This window comes from Cetorhinus maximus, chromosome 5 (genome assembly GCF_964194155.1).
Source record: "Cetorhinus maximus chromosome 5, sCetMax3.hap1.1, whole genome shotgun sequence".
In the NCBI taxonomy this organism is placed as follows: domain Eukaryota; kingdom Metazoa; phylum Chordata; class Chondrichthyes; order Lamniformes; family Cetorhinidae; genus Cetorhinus; species Cetorhinus maximus.
The window spans coordinates 27,521,721-27,543,565 of NC_135883.1; the positions used below are offsets into that span (position 1 = coordinate 27,521,721).

Below are 21,845 nucleotides of genomic sequence, written 5' to 3' on the forward strand. Positions count from 1 at the left end.
AATTGATTTTTTTTCTCCCTCTCTCTCGCACACATGTGTGTACACATACACACCCCCCCTCTCATGCAAATGCACATACACCCCTCTCTTTCCCACAAACGCACCACTTTCTCAGACTCTCACACACACATACGCCCCCTCCCTCTCACATGCACCCCTCCCTTACACACTCGCACCCTTCTCTCATGTGTGAGCACGCTCCCCCCGCTCTCTTCCTCCCCACACACCCACCCCGCCCAGCCTTTGCAGGTTCGGGCATGCTTGGTTCCCCTGCTCCTCCTTCTTGCCCCACCCTCCCGCCCCTAATCGGAGGCTATGGGGGCTTAGGTGCAATGAGAGTGATAGCGAGACCTCGAGTGAGTCCTGAGGCTTAGCGTTGCCTGAATGCAGGTGCCCGCCAAGGGAAGCTGGGGGGAAAGCGGCTGGAGTGGGGGAAATCGGGGAGAACCGGGTGACATGGGAAAGTGTAGGGAACGGAGACCCCACGCATTTCAGTGTGTTTACCTCCACATACTCGTGGCTGAGATTATCTGTTGAAACCTGCATTTGGGATGCAATTGAGTTGTTCACCTGTATCGCATTGAATTAAATAATGTCAGGTAGGCCTCCAGGAAGGTAATATTTCTTGAGCTTTTGGCAGAGGTTGTGCATTGCTCACTTCATAGATTGGTCAAATAGTAAGGATTTTTCTTTTTTCTGGTTACTAAGTTAAACACTTGGCTTAATTTGGTATGTTTAAACAGTTGCATCATAAGTTTTGAATTCTGCATAACAGTACCTGTAGCTTCCATTGAAAATTCAGTGGAGTAAGGAATGTCATTTAAATTAAAATACTCTAGCCGTAGGAAAGATCTCAGACATTAGGTATGGCCCTTTTTAAAACATACTTTGAGAAAGTCCTTGCTTGTGAAGTACTGAGCTGTTAACCAGTTGATCATTGGATCTTTTTTAAAACCACCTGGTGTGTGAGAAATATCCACAAAACCAAATGTGCTGAGATATAGTTCTAAAAAAAGAACAAGGTCAGGTGTATGCTTGACATTTCTTTAGGATTATGAAGCCTTTATGAATCATGTAGCTCAGGTGATGCTTTTCATCGCCATGGCTACTGCATGGTTGACAAAGCTTTTACAGTTAGCTATAATCTTAAGTTCTGTATTTGAGCTTAATTGATTTTCTTTTAAAGTTTCAGATGTTGAATCATGAATAATTCTACAAAAATGATTATATAGTCACGTCATCTCCAGGAACTCCAAATAGCTACTGTATGAACTGTAACTGTTTTTTGGATTTTTATTTTCATTTCAGTGGCTTTCAGATAGAAAAAAGAGACGTTTGCAGAAGAATGATGTCGGTGAGTGCAAGATTCCACCCAAATGTTTTGTAATAAATTAAAATGTGATTTTAATGTAATATTTGAAATATTGCCTTTTTTTCCTGTGTGCACATAGCTGTGTTTCTAATTCGCTTCCATGGTATTGCTTATAGGCATTCTGAAATCAGACAAGTCTGGGGCCTGTGATATTCAGTTAGAAAAATAGGACTGTACTTTACCTGCCCTGTCCCTTTTAAGGTCACTGCTCAAGTACTGCCTTTGGGGAAATAGTTCAAACACACTTATCCTGAGGTCAGTTGGTGAAGTTTGATCATGGAACTTTAAATTGGAACTTGTAATAGGGAGGTCCTGGCAACAGTTAAGTAAAATGAATAGATAAGTGTGATCAAAAGCATGATGGGATTAACCTGACAGAAGGAAATAATTGCTACTTGACAGGAAGGGCATGTATTTGTAATTAGTTTATCATTTGTAACATTGAACATGGAGAAGTCAGAATAAGTATTATCTTCAAGTTAAATGGTAGGTAGTGGGCAGGATATAGTTGAACTAAGGTGCACACAAGTAAGATTTTTACAATACCATGTACAGTCTGTCCTTAATTTTATAAGATTTTGATATGTCTTTTTGATCATTAAATACCAGAGCTTAGGACAATTTAGGATGCTGAGAAGTAAAGTGGTATAGTATTTATACTGTAGTACAGGATGAGCTGGGGGAAGCAGAACTAAAGCAATGGACTTGGCACCATTGGGTAGATGCAATTAGAATATACATTTACATGTGAGATTCTGATTATAAATGCAGAAATGGGAATTTATAATTGAGAAACAGTTGACATAGTTTTACCAAGAGTTGATTACACAAGGTTTTGTAGTCAGGAAGTGTGTATAAATGTAGATGTATTGTTAGACATTTTGGAAGTGTGAAGGGTGCACTTTCCCCTTATTTATTCCCTTTGTATAGCATCTTGAATGTTAAAGAAGCAACTGCAAGCTGTTTGTCTTTTAGAAGCAAGATTGATATGTGTAAGTATTAGTAGATCTCCTATGGTGTAGGTTGTAGATAGTATGAACTTGGAATTTATTCTAGTGTTTACCAGATTCTACTGGTGTCTTAGAACACTTGGTTCAATCAAGACTGATGCAACATAACTAGCATGTCACTAACTGGTTAAATGTTTTTTTATTCTAGCTCATACAACAAGTTTCCCCACAGATTCTGGTAATTAACTATAGGCAGAGTAGGGTGATGGGGTGGGGAAGGATGGGCCTGAAACAGTGGAGCAAAGTATAATTCGGAGAAAACTGTAGCAAGGAGCTCCAGCTCAGAGTTATCTTTAAATCTTCCTGTGATCCCATATTTGAGAGAATAATGTTCTTTGTGCCTGTGAAAATCTTCATAAGATATATAGAAGTTGGTCTTATTCTTCTCCTGACAGTAAAGTCCCAGGGTAGACAATCTTATCTCATAACTCAGTCCTCTAGATTTAGGAATCATTCTCGTAAATCTTCACTGTACTTTCTTCAGTATTATACACAGAGATTAAAATAAATATAACACTTTAGATGCAGTCACACCAAACCAGATCAAGTAGTAACATTTCTCCTCAATCAATCACTTGCTGTTGGATACGAAAAATGATGATGACCCTAGGTATGGTTATTGGTTATTGGTACGCTTGTTAGAGATATCTACCTGTGTACCATTTCTACATTATTAGGAGTTACTTTTGAGTCTTGAGAGAAGGGATGAAGTATGGTTCAAGGAATTCAATAGTGGATTACAAGTGATGACATACAATCTCTTTTTTCCCTTCATAAACCTGCAGATTAATATATTGTTATGTTATAATCAAGAATGTGCCCAGATCTGCCTTATCATGAGTCACCATAATATTGCATAGAAATTACAACTTGTAAATATCCTGTTTGGCTCAACCAGTCCATGTTCAGGTATATCCTCCATGCTAGCTATAGCCCTAATTCCATTTTCCACTCTGTTCACATATCCCTTTATTCCCCTCTCCTTCAACCACCTATCTAACCTATTTCTAAATGTTGATGTGCTTCAGTGACTAATGACCCTGTGTGTTTAAAGGAAATTAAGTTTCTCTTGTTCTTGCATTTAATTTGTAACTATGTATTGTTCTAGATCCCTCAATCACAGAAACAGTCTGTCTCCATCTACTCCACCCCATTCCTTTATACTCTTAAATACTGTTAAATCAACTCTTAATCTCTGTAGCCCCATTTTTCAAGTCATCTTCTTATTTGTAAGCCATGCCAGCAACATTGTAATGGAACTACACTGTACCCTCTCAGTTGCCTCAAGTCTTTGCTAAAATGTAGAGTACAAAACTGTACACACTGCTCCAATTGTGCCCCTACTAAAGTTCCATATAGATTCACTATTTGATCTCTTTTTATACTCTATATTTGCCATAAAGCCCACTCATGGCCATTCCTTTGCACTTGCTATTTATTGGATCTTTAATTTCTAAGTATGCCTAAAGTCTTGAGTTGTTTTGGCCCTGACTTTGATACGAAAGCAGTAGTAAACATGAACCTCAGCACCAAAACTTGGGAGTAAGAGGAGCATGAAAAATTGGTCCTCTTGCAGCATCAGGATGTGACTGGAATGCTGGGAGTGCTAGTTGTGCTCCACGAAGCAGTGTGCTGATCGGGAAGAAGATAACATTGGTCGTTGGAGAAGCTGGCAGCTGCCCATGTGACAGAAGAGCTCCTTCTGTCTCCACAGCTTTTCACCTACCTACTTTGGTGGGAACTGCAGTAGTCCCTGTAAAGACCACTGGTCTGACTGCCCTGCATCTGTGAAAACTGGCCACAATATGAACAGTGCATGCTACAGTCAACCGCCAACCAATTTCAGGAATGGGTCTCCAAAAGGCCCCCAAATGCATAGACAATGGACATAATGCCTATTCTGGACAATTACAGGGCACTTGACCAATTTGGCATGTGGTGCATGCCTGGCACAGAAGAGCAAGCACATAAAATATTCAACCCTTCACTACTTGCTCTTCACCTGAAAAGCAAGCACTGATACGATGCAGTTTCTACGCCACTTTTTTCTCTTGCCATATAACAATGCATTTCTGTTAAGAGACTGTCAACAGCCCTGTTCTGTGTGTTAATCCACCCCTTGTTGAAGATGCCCAAGATGAAAGTACCATATATTCTCACTGGTTGAATCAGGAAGAATGTTTTGGTTTTATTTTAAGCTAGTTAACTGTTGAGCTGAGAAGCTACCATACTTCTGCTGATTTACTATGAATAGGAGTTGCATGCAGTTAAGCTAAAGCTTTTTGTTGGGCTTTTTAAAAATACTTTCAAACTATCAAGCATAATTTATATGTTCTGATGTGTGAGCAATAAGCATGTTAGAGTTATCTTTTAACAATAAAGGAAAATAAAGCCTGTCCAACTCTACATCTTTCATGCAACCTTGATAAAGAACTGCAAGAAACTGCAAATCTACAGAAAAACTTTTCAGCAGCAGTTATTCTCTTACTAACCTCAATGTGCTCATTTACAGAAGTTAGACCACGTTGCTGTAAGACGACTGAGTTGCAACAGAATAATACATTGTGTATTATTTAATTTAGCGTTCTCCTTCAACTGCTTCTGCCTGGGAGCAAAAAAACAATATTTTTCTTTCTCTCTAGATATACGTAGAAGAATTGAGCTCATCCAGGACTTCGAGATGCCAACAGTTAGTACCACCATTAAAGTTTCAAGAGATGGGCAATATATCATTGCAACTGGTAAATTAACTGGTTTTGTTTTATTTGTGTACTTTTTATTTCCCTTCTGTTAAATTGTTTCATTGTCATTGTTGTCTTTCAACTTGGTTTATAAAAATTTCTTATGTACAATATATAACTCTTTGAACCGTTGTGGCGAAATAGGCTGGACTAACTTGGTTTCTCACTTTATCTCCCAGTAAGATAGTGAGCAAATGTGGTTGACATTTGTGTTTTATTATCTTCCTTAAACAGCCATTTAGCTGAAAGTTTTATACAGCATTAAAATTTATTAGAAACCCAACCACTTTGGTGCAAAAGAACATAAACAATCCAACAAACCCCCGGGAACAAATTTTATTTACCCAAGAATTGAGAAAAACTAGAGAGGAGACCTACAAGTTGCTGACAATCGTCAAGTGAGTCATTGGACACTGGAACAGTACCAATAGATTGGAAATGAGCTGTCATGGTGACCATATTCAAAAAGGGTGATAAAACAAGCAGACAAGTAGAAACCCATCACTCTTCCTTCCATTCCATGTAAAATAATGAAATCATTTATCAGGAGTAAACTTGCAAATCATCTGCACAGCAATCCTAATTAACTGTAGTTAGTAAGGATTCCGATGGCGACAATTCTTTGAGCCTAGTTAAGTTGAGGAGGTTAAAGTGTTGGTGATTCAGTGTAAACTCTGGGAATGGATTAGGTGCTGGATAGAGGATAGGGGTTGGGGAATGTAGGACAAGAATTGGGGGGGTGAGGGGTAGCGGCATATGAGTGCTGAGTGGGATGTCTCGGGGCTGGAACTGTGGCTCTTTCTAATTTACATAATTGACTTGGATTCAGAGGCTTATTTCAAAGTGGCCAAATGTGCATAAGATACCAAATCAGCAGGATCTTTGAATGCGTTCAGAAATTACAGAAATATTTGGATAAAATATGTAAATGAGCAAAATAACCAGTGAAATTTAATGCTGAGAAGCATAAACAGCAATCATTATATACCTTTAATGTAAAAATAAAGCCCAAAGACCTTCAGAAGCAATACAAAATAAAATGATGCATATCGAAGATGATGATATTGGCAGGAGTGACTAAAATCAGGGAGGTGGGATGTAGCAGGGTCTTAAAGGGAGATAGAAGGGTTAAACGAAAAGAATTAGTATGTGGAGCCTAAGTGGCTAAAGGCATCACCGCAATGATGGGATAAAGGGAGAATGATTTTACTTGATGTAAGAGTCTGCAAAATGGAGAGTTCGTTGGGGATGCAGGTTGTGTCTTGGGTTGTGGGACTAGAATAAGTTAGGAATATTGGAATGGGCAATACCATCAAGGGATTTAAAGACACAAGGATGAGACTATTAAATTTGAAGCATTGGGGTGGGAGGCCAGGAGCAAGGACAGCGGGGATAGGCAACGAGATCTTGACTCGGGATGGAATATGGGTGGGGATAAACCAACCATGGTTAACCACGGAAGTTAAGGATAGTAAAAAATTGAAAGAAAAACTGTACAATGTGGCAAAGATTAGTAGAACCCAGAGGATTGGGAAAGTTTTAAAAACCAACAAAAGATGACCAAAAAAATAATAAAAATGGAGAAAATAAACTTTGAGGGTAAACTAGCAAGTAATATAAAAACGGACAGTAAGAGCTTCTTTATCTAAAAAGAAAGCAAGAGGACAAAGTGAACATTGGCACACTTAGAAAATGAGGCTGGGGAAATAATAGGGAACCAGGAGATGGCCGAGGAGTTCAATAAATACTTTGCATCAGTCTTCACGGTAGAAGACATTAATAGCATTCCAAAAATATTAAATAGTCAAGGGGCAAAAGGGGTGGAGGAAATAAATACAATAACCATCACTAGAGGATAAAGTACTAGGGAAACTAATGAGGTTAAAGGCCAATAATTCCCCTGGACCAGACGGGTTGCATCCTAGGATATTAAAGAAAGTAGGTACACAAATAGTGGATTCCCTGGTAGTAATCTTCCAAGAACCCTTAGATTCTGGAAAAGTCCCAGAAGATTGGCAGTTTTCCAATGTAACGCCCTTATTCAAAAAGGGATGGAGACAGAAAAACAAGTAACTATAGGCCAGTTAGCTTAACATCCTTCATTGGGAAAATGTTAGTCTATTATAAAGGATGTAATAGCAGAGCATTTAGAAATGCATGATATAATCAAGCAGAGTCAGCATGGCTTCATGAAGGGGAAATCGTGCCTGACAAATTTATTAGAATTCTTTGAGGAGGTAACAAGCAGGAAAGATAAAAGAGAACAGTAAATGTAATATATTTGGATTTCCAAAAGGTGTTCAATAAGGTATTGCACATAAGGCTACTTAATAAGTCAAGAGCCCATGGTGTTGGGGCTAGTATATTAGCATGGATAGAGGATTGGCTAACTAATAGAAGGCAGAGTTGGGATGATAGGGCATTTTCGGGATGGCAAACTGTAACTAGTGGAGTGCCACAGGGATCAGTGCTAGGGCCACAAGTATTTAAAATATATGTTAATAACTTAGATAAGGGAAGTGAATGTACTATCGCTAAGTTTGCGGATGACACAAAAATAGGTGGGAAGGCAAGCTGTGAAGATGACGGAGTCTACAGAGGAGTATAGACAGATTAAGTGACTGGGCAAAAACTTGGCAGATGGAATATAATGTGGGAAAATATGAGGTTATGTATTTTGGCAGGAAGAATAGAGGAGCTGAATATGACTTAAGTGGAGAAAGACTGCAGAAAGGTACAGTACAGAGGGATTTGGGAGTCCTCGTGCATGAATCCCAAAAAGCTAACATACAAGTTCAGCAGGTACTAGGAAAGGCAAGTGGAACGTTGGCCTTTATTTCAAAGGGAATGGAGTATAAAAATAGGGAAGCCTTGCTAAAACAATACAGGACGTTAGTTAGACCATGCCTAGAATACCGTGAACCGTTTTAGTCCCCTTATCTAAGGAAAGATATACTGCCATTGGAGGCAGTCCAGAGAAGTTTCACTAGGTTGATCCTGGGGATGGAAGGATTTTCTTAAGAGAAGAGGTTGAGTCGGTTGGGCCTGTACTCATTGGAGTTTAGATGAATGAGAGGCGACCTTATTGAAACATATAAGATTCTTGGTAGATGCAACCTTGGGCTTCCACTTTGGGAGGATCTAGGACCAGAGGGCATAATCTGAGTAAGGGGTCGCCCATTTAGGACAGAGATTAGGTGGAATTTCTTCCGAGGGTAGTGAATCTGTGGAATTCTTTACAGCAGAGAGCTATTGAGGCTGGGTTGTTAAGTATATTCAAGGCTGAGATAGACAGATTTTTAATCAGTAAGGGAATCAAGGGTTAAGGGGAAAAGGCAGGAAAGTGGAGTTGAGGATTATCAGATCAGCCATGATCTCATTGAATGGTGGAGCAGACTTGATGGGCCAAATGGCCTACTTCTCCTATGTCTTGTGGGCAGCAGAGCTCTGGATGAGTTGAAATTTGAGAGTGGAAGATAGAAGGTTAACTAGTGGAACCTTGGAATAGTTAATTCAGGAGGTGACAGAGGTGTGGAGGCACTTTTCAGGCGCAGTTGTGCTGAGGAAAGGGTGGAGGTGAGTAGTGGTACAGAAGTAGAATTAGTGGGTCTTTGTGATGAGGACATGGTATAGAATCTTGGCTTGGGAGCAAAGAATGCTGAGATTATGAACAATATGGCTCAGCCTGAGACTTTGAGCAGGAAAAGGCAAGAGTACAGAATTTATGGTGGGGGCCAAAAGCAACAGGGAGAATTTTAACACCCCAAAATAAATGGGTTTAGGTCGGCTAGAATATTAAAACCAGCTTGGCCGCTCCTGATTTTAATGGAGTTGAGGGAGGTTGAAGGACAGCCAACACACTCCCAAGAAGCAAGTTGGCATTTGAATAAAACAAGTCTAAATGCCTCATTTAAACATGATTTTAGTTTTATCCCTAGCCAACCAGATTTTTTTGGACCTGAGGGAACACAGCAGCTAAAGGGAGGCAGAATTGAGGAGGTGTGCCTTTTCCCTTACCTGCTAGGTCCAGTGTACCAACTTCCCTGCCCACTGATGTGACTTCCCAACCCTTCTAACCTGCACAGCTTTCCCACGACTACCAATCTAGCCCTGGCATATAATTCTCTATCCCAACCCCCTCACCCAGCTCTAGCTCTGGATCATTATCTCGTATCTGGCCTCCGATATCCTACTCTGGACCTTGATTCTCCCTCTGCCCTCTGACTCCCCCCTTTCCTTCTCCAACCCTTAGCTGGACCCTGGTGCTGAAGATAAACTTGCCCAACAACTGGTCAGTCACTCAATCTGGCTGGCTGCGACGGAGACTAAAAATGGATTAAAAATGCTAATCGTGCCCCGCTGCTAAATTTGGAATGCCTGCGAGGAAACCCATTCTTCTGTGTTTTCTGACTTCAAAACAACACCTCACCCCATCCTCTGCCCACCACTGTGCTAATATCCAGCCCAATGGCTTTGGTCTTCTCAGTTTTCAGGGTAAACGAGAATGAGGCGCTCAATAGAATGGTACAAAAGACTGACAGATGACTTGCCAATCCATAAGCTGATAAGAAATAGGAGCAGGAGTAGGCCTTTCAGGTCCTCGAGCCTAGTTCACCATTCAGTAAGATCATAGCTGATCTGATTGTGGCCTTAACTCCACTTTCCTTCCTGCCCTCCATGACCCTGGACTCCCTTGTCAATCAAAAATCTGTAATACAGCCTTGATTATATTCAATGACTGCTGTCTGGGCAAGAGAATTCCAACATCTAACAACCCTCAGAGAAAAAATTCCCTTTCATCTCCATCTTAATTGGAGGATCCCTCATTTTTAAGCTGTGCCTCCTAGGTCTAGACTCCCCCATAAGGGGAATTAAGGAACAACGCTATCATGAGAGTTTGGGTATGGGGTAGACGGTGAGAAATATTGCTAGACAGCATTGCTGCAGTAAGAGCCATTATATTGCCACCCATGAGCCAAATTTCAGTTAAAGCTGGGATATTGACAGAAACATTCATAATGTTGTGGATGGCAAAGGCTTTGATTGAATGGATAGTCCGAAGAGAAATGTGGAGTAGTTCTATGAGGTGTTGATGGCTTGTGGAATCCAAGGGTAATGGTATGTAGGGTAAATGTGATGTACAAGAGGCCAACAAGACTGGCTGTTAGTGAAAGCTCAGTGGGAAGATCTATAAAGAACAGAGTAGGATAGTTGGGGTTTCTACTCGTAAGGATACAGTGATGGTTGCCTAGCTGGGCTCTTTGGAAGATGCAAGAAAGGTGTAGAGGATAGCTATGGGTTTTATACAATTGGATTTTAAGCCTGAGATGGTGGAAATAGAGTAGGAAAACAGACTGTAGAGAGGATGGGGAGCAAAGTACCCAAGGGGGTACAATTGAAAGGCGGTATGACTGAGGGGCAAGAGAAGGAGAGATGAGCCCAAATGTGGGAATAAAAAGGAGTCAAGTGTTGGGTTCAAGTCCAAAATTTGTATTCAAATGGATACATGGTGTTCAAGGTACATAGGCAAGTACTATTATGAGGAGAGAAAAATAGATGAGGTGCATACCATATTAATGCTGTTGAAATATCTAGGAATATATCCAAATAAACTGAAATAGATCCAAAAATTCAGTATCGGGTCTGAGTCATGAAGGAAAACTGGACAAACTTGAGCTTCGCTACCCAGAAAGGAGGCATGTAAGGACTGATCTTGTTTGTTACAAATATCTCTCTTCATACCTCCTGAGTTTAAAATTGTAAGCATATATTTTATCCTTTGTATTTCAGTTTATTTGTGTTAGTTTGAAAGCTACAAATGATCTGTCAAGTACTGAAAGCATTCTTTAAAAGGGAACTTAAATCTTTTCTGTTGTGTGATATTGCAGCAACTTCTTTTTGAGAATGAATGAATAAATATTATTGATGTCCAATTTCTATTACTAACTATTTATCTTTGCAGGAACGTACAAGCCACGGATTCGATGTTATGACACATACCAGTTATCAATGAAGTTTGAACGATGTCTTGATTCAGAAGGTTGAATACATAATTCTCTTTGGCATTATTAATTAATTGGCATAAAGTTTAAGTAAAACTTGAATGACCTAAACACATTGTAAAGAAAATAGAATATATTTCAACTCTGCTATATCTTTTAATTTATACCATGCAACATTTAATTATAAGTTTGCAACACTATCTAAAAATTTGATTTTTTTTTGTTTTTACTGCTGTTTTTCATACCTTTTTGCAGATATGTTGAAGGAAAAATGTTCTTGTTTAATATAATTTTGTACAAAGAAATTGACTTATGATTAACTTTAAACAGCAATAACTGGCATTTGCATAGTGTCTTTACTGTGAAAAATGTCTTAAGGCACTCACCAAAACATAATTGGCAAAATTTGATAGTCAAAGGAGGAGAATTTAGAGCTGATTGAAAGCTTGGTCACAGATGTGGGGTTTAAGAAAGATCTTAGACCAGGGGAGGAGGGAGGCAGAAGAGATCTGAAGGTGATTCAGAATCTGAGGCATAGACAACTGAAGATATGGCCGTTGAAGTCACAAAAAGGGATTCCTGGAGGCACAAGGTTAGAGTTGGAGGAACGCAGCCTTGGAGTGTTGCAGGGATGGGGAAGGTTACAGAGATAGTGAGTGGTGTTGCCATGAGGGAATTTGAATATAAAGAGACAATCTAGGACAGCAAGTATAGGGGTGATAGGTTAGTAGGATTTGGCCCTCAATAGTATCCTATCAGTAGAGGTTTGGAGGAGCTGAAGGTGATGGAGGCTAGCTAGGAGGGCATTTGAACAGTCAAGTTTAATGGTGACAATGGCAATGATGAGGGTTTCAGCAGTAAATGGGCTGAGGTGGGAAGAAAACATGCAATATTGTGGAAGTAGACATTCTTTGTGATGGCGAGGCAACTTAGTTTGGGGCTGAATAAGGTGCCAAGGTTATTTACAGAGAGGTTCAGCCTGAGATGATAGCTAAGGAAGTAAATAGAATCAATGGCCAGCGTATGGAGATTGTACTGGGGACAAAGGCACTATCTTTTAATATTTCAGCGGTGGAAATAGTAGTCTGTGCAGAACTAGATGTCAAACAAGCATGCTGACATCTCAAACAGTGGAGGGGTTGAGAGAAGTGCTGAAGAAGTAGAGGTGGGTATCAGCTGGAAGCATGTGAAACCTGATCCTATGCCTTTGTTGCTCCTTAAGCATATCACACGCAAAGATGAGAGGAAAGGGGCCAAGAATAGGGTGACTCCAGAGGTGGGAAGAAAAATCACTGCAGGAGATGCAATGACTGTGATTGGATGGGAAGAATGGAACCAAACAAAGCAGTCCCACTAAGCTGGACAGCCGAGGAGAGGCTTGGAAGGAGGAGGATCAGGGAGAGATAATTAATCACAGTCATCAAGGAAGTAATTTGTGACTTTGATTAGAACTGTTTCGATTCTATGACAGGGTGAAAACCTGATTGAAAAGATCACACATGTAGTTGCAGGAAGGATAGGCACATATTTGGGAAGCACTAACACATTCAAAGAATTTTGAGTGTAAAGGGAAGTTGAAAGCATTTTGCAAAGGCAGAGCCAATGCCAACGTTCCTTGTAAGCTGCACAGCAGCCCAAAAGTTCCCACATACATGGCAACCTCTTTAAGTTACCATGACTGCACAGCCAAACGCACACATTTTAAGGGGCCATGTCCAAAAAATATTACCGGGGTGCCAGGTGGGAAGGGGCAAGTTGATTCCACCTATGAAGCTTTCAAAACCCTAATATGATTGGACTCATTCATAATAATAATATGGATGGCAAGGGCCCTGTTCTAGTCTAAATGATGTTCTGAAGGGAAATGTTGAGAGAAGGGCTGTGTTTGTTGATCCACGGTCGCTGGGTCAAAATCCTGGAACTCCCTCCCTAACAACACAGGGTGTACCTACACCGCAGAGACTGTAACGGTTCAAGAAGGCAGCTCACCACCACCTTCTGAAGGGCGGCCAGGGATGGGCAATAAAATGCTGTCCTAGCCAGCGACGCCCACAATCCATGAATGAGTAAAAAAAAACTAGCAGAATCCAAGAGGCAGTGCTTGGTGGAGCAAGATAGGAGGAGGTTGTCAAGTTTAGCCCCTAGATGCCTTCGTAAGAATAATATTTAGATAATGATTCGTAAAACACCAGCAAGTGTAACCTTATTTTAAATTGTTACTTTGTATTAAAACTAATGCAATGGCTGGGACACTGGCACCACAATATGTATGTTGGAGATTAGAGAATAAGTGGATTATTATGCCTGTGATCTTCAGTATTAGTTGCATTGCTTTTTTGAGTACCAAGTGGTAGTTGGACAATTTTCCAGCTTGAATGGGGAGAAAATTTGGCAGTAATCTTTGAGTTGGCTCTTTTTTATGTTGATTTTGAAATGGATAAAACTTCCTGCATTTATACTGTTTTGATCAGATTTCAGGTTTGATTGAACTAGTTACTAGGTTTGTTATGCCAATAGATTTCTAAACTGTGGTTATAAGCAAGAAAGCCTTACAATACTTCTTTAGAAATAAGAACATAAAATGAAATTTAATTAACTTTAGAAATTGTGAAATTACGAATACTTCCAAGCACTAAGAAGTGCAAATTTCATAATTCCTGTTAAAAATGAGTTTTGTTTATTTAGTGTATATTTTGTATATTTCAGTTTGTGGTATAACATTGATATAGTGAAAGTAAATATAATGTAATTTCCAGTTGATTTTCTTTTACAGTTATAACGTTTGAGGTTTTATCAGATGATTATTCAAAGGTATGTATGTGCACCCTGCTATACTTTATTAATGTAAAGGTTGTATTTTAAGCAACTAGAAGACTTGTATTTATTATAATGCGTTAATGTGCCTGAGAAAGATCTCCAAGCACTTCAACCAAATTGTAAGTAATTATGCAATAATTCTCGCTTTTTTAGTAGCTGCTTTTCTGCTTTTACAGATTGTTTTCCTGCAGTGTGACCGTTATGTAGAGTTTCATTCGCAGCATGGCCACTATTATAGGACACGAATCCCTAAGTTTGGTAGAGATTTTTCCCATCATTATCCATCATGTGATCTCTATTTTGTAGGAGCAAGGTATGTAAATGTTATTTTTAAATCCTTTTTAGCTGTCAGATGGTTAAAATTAAGTAATACTGGATAATGTGGAACATTTACATAAAACATACACCAAAGTTTTTGGTGACTTTAGAAATAAATCTTCGCAATTATTTTCAAAATGTGTTCTTAAGTCTATGCTGTGAAACTAAGTAGACCCATATTTCTGAATTTTATGATTTCTACCTATTTTGTTCTGATTTGCTCAATAAGTGGCAAGGGTGCTATTTATCAGTGATTTGTATTTAATTCTCTTTGCACTCTTGGTTTCTTATCCCTCCACCATATTAATGCAGTCGTCAGGTTTCGTATTACTGTAAAGGGGGAAATTGACAATCATCCGTTGTGATTGTCAATGGACTTCATCCGTGCTTGGTAGTGCTTGTAATAACACTTTGATCTTGGAGATATTCATTTGTCCATAGTTTACAAAGAATGCAATGAGAAGTGTGTTTTATTTTATGCATGCACTTTCCTTTGGGTAGAGTAGAGGAGTGGCTGACTGGACCCATTTATGGACACTTTTTTTAATGACAATCTAGCAATAGTGACTGCAGAAAATGTAGCAATTTACTTTGCAGTGAACCGTTTCTAAAATCGTGCATTTGTCATCTTAACTGAATTATAATAAATGATAGCTAAAAATTTTAGTAATTGGGAGTGGAAAAATGAACTTCATCAAACTTCATAACCTAGATGTGAGGGGCAGGGTGGGGGCGGGAAGGATAGAAAGAAAAAACAACTCTGCAACACCAACGTGCCATTGAAGGCACTTCTAGATTGCAGAGAAACTGCTGTTGATAGTAATAAAGTAAAGACTTATGAAAATAAAGAACTTTTATGACTTCTATTTCTCTTTTAAATGCTATTATGCTTTTACTTTTGTGCTCATCCAGTTCTGAAGTCTACAGATTGAATTTGGAACAGGGACGATTCCTAAATTCTCTACAGACAGATGCTTCGTAAGTATTTTAACAACTTAAACTATTATCTCACTTTTTTAATACAATAAAATATCCCGCAACATTTCACAAAGACGCGTAATTGGATACTGAGCAGTAATGTGAGAAAGGTTAGGGTCATTGACTGACGAGGTAGACTTTGTGGGAATGCAGCAAGGCCGCAAGTGGGAGTAATTTAAAGAGAGTGTACCAGAGCATAGAGTGAAATTGTCGAATGCTCTGCCATTGAAGATGGCGCAGACATGAATTACAAAATAGATCAGAGTTGGATGAGCAAAGGCAAGCATGGAGTTGCAGAGGTAGGGCCATGGGGGTACTTGTAAATTAGGACAGAAATTTTGAAATCAACACTTTGAGGGCTAGGGATGTGAGTGGAGTTCTGCACTTTGTGAAGGCTAGCAAAGGGAACGTTGGAATAATTGACTGGAAGTGTTAAACTAAGATAAGAGTTATAGTAGGCATGGAGATCGATGATGATGCAGACGTAGAAATAAAGCATTGGTGGCTGGGGTGTTTACTTTTGAAATTCAGCTCAGTCTCAGGCAGAACACTCGAGCTACGTAGTTCTGTTTTTGTACCACTGCATGAAGTGGGGTTATATTGTGTAAGTAAGCACTTCTGCCACTGGGAGGAACTATTTCCTCACTATGCTATATGCTACTTTATTGCAAAATCTTATAAAAACAATCTGCATAACATCTTGAGTCTAAGGAAGAAGAATGTTGAATTACTGAGTGATTACATTGTTTTTAATTATTCTTAAAAAAAATTACAAAGGCATGGGCACTTGGCCTTTATTTCTGCGTTATGTTGCTAAGGTTAGTATAAATGGCAAAAAATAAAACATGGCAAGTGCAGATAAGCATTTCCCTAATAGAAATCAGGAACACATCAGAAGTTAAAAAGGAAAGCAAGGTAACCATGTTATCTATTTTTTTAAAAGTTGCTAAATTTAAGCCTAGGTTAGGAAAGAAGTGGTACTTTGGAGTTGGAATTGAAAAATAATGGGCAACTATCATCAAAGAAGTTCAAATTAGTGATGGCCTGAATGTAATTGAGACTTTTGAGGAACTCTGTAGTATTTAATTTATATATATTATGCCTATTTTAATATGAATCTGATTGCACTGTGTGGTAGTAAGATGTCAGACAAAATGCTATTTTTTAAAAATAGATTTTAATGTCAACTATTTATATTCTCAGGCAGAACAATGTATGTGATATTAACCCTGCACACTACCTGTTTGCTACTGGGTCAACTGAGGTAATACAAAGCACTGGTTTGCTTGTCAGATTCTCATTTTTTTTTTGTTAAACATTGAATAAGTAAGTTTTACCTCAATATTTTTTTGTCTATTTTAGGGTAAAGTGGAATGTTGGGATCCACGGACAAGAAACAGAGTAGGAATGCTTGATTGTGCTTTGAGCAGTGTGACAACTGATGCTGAGTAAGCAATATAATGTGGTATATATTATGAGAAACACTGAATGATCCGAAGATACTAAAGATGCATTTAGATAGCACTGTGCACAAACGTAAATACTTGAGTCCGATAGGAGCAACAGCCTTTTACTTAGCTGCAAAAATTCTCAATATAACCCGTTTGCAGAAAAATAGATTTCTAGTTGCCCCAGTGTCAATGCAAGCAAAGGAAACCAAGCATTGAAAATGATAAAATGCTTGCTGATGCAAATCATTGAAATGAAGCTTTGAGAGCAGTTTCTTAGTGGTTCAAATTCACCCTGCCATTCAGCTGAAAAGTAAACATACATCAGTGGCCATGGAATCATAAAATAAATAAAAAACAATGGAAGAGAATAATTCCACTTGAAATAGCCTAAGCAAAGTGAAATAATTCAAATTTGAACTTGTCCCCTCCTCATCCTCTGATATCCCCTTCTTCATTTCCCCCTTCCCTGATTTTTCTCCCCCATCCATTTTGCCTATTGAGTCAATTATCCCACGATTTTCTAATCATGACCTGCAACACTATACTTGCTCTTGACTGCCTGTGCGCACCACTATGACAGGTTGATTAATATTGTGTGGATTTAGTGCTGCAATCTAATAACTTCTTGCCTCTGACTTTTGTGTCTGGTTTTATTTTTTCACCTCTGGGTAGGGAACCACCCCTGGTTCTTGCCAGCAATAACGTGCCCATGATTGAGAAATCATGGTTGCAGACCCAAGGCCACATGATGCTCTCCCTTGAACTCTTCAACTGGAGCTAGTTGTTTTCCATATGTGTGGATGATACATCTACATTTTCGCTATTCATTAGAAATGACTCAACATTCATAATTAATAACTTTCAAATAATGAACTTCATTATTTCATGTCTTCTGAACACGTAGTATTTTGCAGCCAATTAATTACTTTTGAAGTGTAGTCGCTGTTATTTTGTAGGCATATGCAGTAGCTAATTCCAAAAGCAATGCTTAACAAGCCTCAAAATGAAGCCGGTACCACTGCACAAGTAGTGACTTTTATTTTTGTTTAAATATAAATCTCCCTGAGAAACAACATTGAACCTCTTCCTGCAGCATGTATCTTTACTTATTTTCATACAGGAAGTGGTTGAGCAAGTAGGAGTGCAGATTATTGCTCTGGTCTAATTAAGCTTTTGTTGCTGGGTGATGTTAAATGGAGGTCCACCATAGGAAGGCATCAAAGCAGTTCCTTCGCTCCTGTGGGAGATAGTACTTAGATTTTATGTTATAGTATTATGTTATAATGCTCCACTCCAGAACTCAATGTGATCTTGCTGGCATGGTCAATGAAAGCATTCTTTTCTTTTTTTAGGTTGTAGTTCCAGAATTGTCGTTTAACTCTGCTCACTAAGTTCTAGACTTGAAGCGAGCAAGTCCACTGAGTTTACAGTTGATAACGAACTAACCAGAGTAACAGTTGCTACCAGAACTCTCAATCATCCACTAGTACCTTGAATTTATTTACCAGCCCTCAAAACTCCAGACTAGTTGGACATTCTTCTTTGTTTGCTGAGTTTCAATCCAACCAGGCTACTTCAGCCAATCTAGTATTTTGAAAGTACAACCATGTTAAGTCTTGTTTTTCTATCTCAACATGGGTACCGCCATGTTCAATCTGGTTTTTCTCTCTTGCAAGAGGTGGCTTGCTGCAGTGCCTTGTTGAGTTCATAGATTCAACTTTGTTTCTCCACAAAGAAGGACAAAAAATATCCTTAAATTAGGGTGTCTAAACTACAACACATGGACCTTCTGCAAGTCCTGGCAATCTCACCCATAATGTACAAGCAGCTCAATTCTATTTCCACCTAAATTGTTTTACTCACTTTGTCCTGTTTTGAATTTTGGGACATGAGAGTTTGGTATGGCCAATGGACACCTTCATTTAAAAATAATTTCTGTTTTTTCCTCCTTGTGAAGAAACAACAAAGTTGATTTAATGGATGGAATAGAGAAAAAAAAGTTTGTATCTTACCACTCTACAAGACACTCTAAAAATGCATCCCTAGTGAGTGAGAAAACCGACTAAACACGGCTGTACCTTCAAATTATTAGAGAGGGGCTATTGCTTCAATGGGAGTCAATCCCAGATCAGATAGGAGCAGGACTAGGCCATTCAGCCTATCGAGCCTGTTCTGCCATTCAAACAGATCATGGGGTTGATCATCTACCTCTACGTCAGATCTTCAAAATCTGTGGGTATCTCAATGTTCTCATTAAGCATGCAGCAACCCAAAGGACCCCGCACGCAAGAAGATTCCTTTAAGTTACCATGCGTGCACGACCATGCACAAAAATCTAGAGGACCTATGGACTTAATCAAGTTGCCCAAAGTGCGAAGGTACATTGTTCGAGATCTATATATAATTTGTTGGAACATTGATTTAAATTTTGCAGTCCCTCGGACTCTGTTCTGATAAAAGGTCACAGAGACCTTAATATTTTTTCTCTCTCTGTAGATGCTGCCAGACCTGCTGAGCATTTCCAGTGTTTTTTTTTAGGTCTAGATCACCTGTTCAGTCTGGAGATATCTGGCTGGCAGAAAGGGTTTTAACCCAGCTTTTAGCAGTAATAGTGTATAATAATGCCCTTCATTAATTACATTTTTTAATTACAGAATTGATGGGTTGCCTTCTATTTCTGCTTTGAAATTTAAAGGAGCGTTGCATATGGCTGTTGGCACCTCAACAGGTCAGGTGAGTGTCATGTCCAAAATTAAGACTGATCTATTGGCCTTTTGCCTTGTTTTAATTTAAAACAAAATGTAGTGTCTTGTCGTTGTCACGATGCAACATGTGAAACTCATAATCTTGCAATTTTATACATAAAAGATTAATTCCTTAATTGCTTTTTAAATTTAAAATGATTTCAATGTAAAATGATTTTCCCCTCTCCCTTCTATGCCCTTTCTATCACAAAACGTTATTTTACCACAAAAGTTCTTAGAGCATCTGACTTCATGGTTGGCATGGTTTTCATTTCATGGGAAGGGTGCTTCCTTAATACATGTAGGCTGAATGGAACCAGTGATTTGTTTTAGAACTCAGCTTAGACTGGACTTGTACTCTCCATTTTGGAAATGCACATCTGTCCAGGGTCTCATTTCTCAGTAATTTAACACCTGAGTAGTTGCCAGTGTTCTGCCATTTTTGCATTGATGTGTACCCAAAACTACTTTGCATCAGTGCAAAAGTAGCTGAATTGTTGCAACCGTAGCATGCTGCTGATTAGCAAATAATGAAGCCCAAGACAAATTTACAAATATTTGATGCTCCAACTTGGTTGCTGTGGGTATATTACCAATATACTGCACCCATCTAATATATTTGCTCTTGATGTCTCCTCTGCTGTGCCATCATTTAAAAACAATCCGGAAAGCTAGAAATTAATTATAGCTTTATTATGAACTTAAAAATGATTTTGATTCACTAAGTTGTACCTGCTCTACTTCACTAAAATGTTTTCCAATCAGCCAAGCAGCAAATATTCTAACTGCCTACAGCTATAGGCAGTATTGTTTCTTTTGCTGTATGAGAGTTAGCTTTGTATGAGCCTAAAGTGCCATAAATGTTCAAATATAAGATACGCTCCTCATGGATACTAAACTACAAAAGTTGTGACCTAAAATTGGGAGTATGGGTATATTATACTCAAAAGAATTATGGTATGTCCCTTGCACAACATGTGAATGAATTTTAGTATCCTTTGTCCTCATTACTTTAGAGTCATCTCCTTTATCCAGCTACATCCATTTAAAAAAAATTATATTGTGCAATGGCACAGGGAAAGAACTGCAATAAATTTATTGCTTTAAGTAAAATAACTGATTTGTAAAAGCGGTGACTGCTTTCTCCGCAGTTTTTCTCTCAATCTCAAACTTGTTTCTGTTGAAAGTAGCTGCCCTTGCCATGAAGGAAGCATTCAACAGGTATGCATGGCACTATGAAATTGCACTAAAACATGGAGTGTCAAACGGAAACATCTTCATTGGCTGGAATCATACCTAACAAAAAAAGAAAAGTCGCCATAGTCCCAGAGGACCATAGGCTGCTCTCTCATTAGAGAGAGAAGACTGGTGGTGAGTTTAACCTGAGGGTCGCCACATCTCGGGCGAGGGGCGAAGTTGGATGACCTCAGCCAATACGGACATTGAACCTGAGCTGTTGGTGTCACTCTGTATCACAAACCAGCTTCCAGCCAAAAAAAGATGGTTGTGGTTGTCAGAGGCAAGCCATTACTGCATGGGTTCCTTGAGGAACCTTCCTCAACCCATCATCTTCAACTGTTTCATCAATGAACTTTGTGAATCCAGTATTAAGAATATAAATAGAAGCAGGAGTAAACAACACAGCGCATCGAGCCTGCTCCACCATTCAATATGGCTGATTTTTGGCTTCAATTCCACTTTTCTGCTTGCTCCCCATATCCTTTGATTCCCTGAGAGTCCACACATCTGTTAGTTTCAGCCTTAAATATATTCCACAATGGAGCATCTACAACTCTGTTCAGTAGAGAATCCCAAAGGTTCACAATCTTTTGAGTAAAACAATTTCTCCTCATCCCAGCCCTAAGTAATCAGTCCCTTATCCTGAGACTGTGCCCCTGTGTTCTAAATTCCCCAGCCAGAGAAAACCTCTGTCTCTACCCTTTCAGAATCTTGTCTGTTTCAGTGAGATCACCTCTCATTCTTCTAAACTCCAGAGAATGTAGACCCAATTTACCTGCTCTCTTATGTTGGGGCAACCCTCTCATCCAGGGCCAATCTAGTGAATCTTTGTTGTTCCGCCTCCAATGCAAGTATATCCTTCCTTAAAAATATGGACCGAAACTGTGCAGTGTTCCAGATAAGGACTTGCCAAAGCCCTATACAATTATGGAAAGACTTATTTATTCTTGTATTCAAATTCCCTTGCAATAAAGACCAATATGTCATTTGCCTCCCTAATTGTTTGCTGTATCTACATGCTGTGTTCTTCGTACGAGTATACCAAGCCCCTTTGAATGTCAATATTTGCAAGTTTCATGCCTTTTACAAGTGTTCTGCTTTTATATTCTTATGACCAAAGTGAATAACCTCCCGTTTCTCTACATTATACTCCATCCACCACCTTGCTGCCCA

The 21,845-nt window shown here is 39.1% G+C and overlaps 1 protein-coding gene across 1 annotated transcript in view; it reads left to right on the forward strand.

Moving 5' to 3' along the window:
* Positions 1–21,845, forward strand: part of nol10 (nucleolar protein 10) — a 66,848-nt gene that overhangs the window by 2,419 nt on the left and 42,584 nt on the right. The window contains exons 2-10 of the mRNA XM_078541612.1: positions 1,309–1,354; positions 5,025–5,123; positions 11,086–11,163; positions 13,899–13,936; positions 14,119–14,255; positions 15,173–15,238; positions 16,442–16,502; positions 16,601–16,686; positions 19,344–19,422. Of these exons, the coding sequence (XP_078397738.1) occupies positions 1,309–1,354; positions 5,025–5,123; positions 11,086–11,163; positions 13,899–13,936; positions 14,119–14,255; positions 15,173–15,238; positions 16,442–16,502; positions 16,601–16,686; positions 19,344–19,422 (690 nt within the window). The remainder of the gene's footprint in view (positions 1–1,308; positions 1,355–5,024; positions 5,124–11,085; positions 11,164–13,898; positions 13,937–14,118; positions 14,256–15,172; positions 15,239–16,441; positions 16,503–16,600; positions 16,687–19,343; positions 19,423–21,845) is intronic.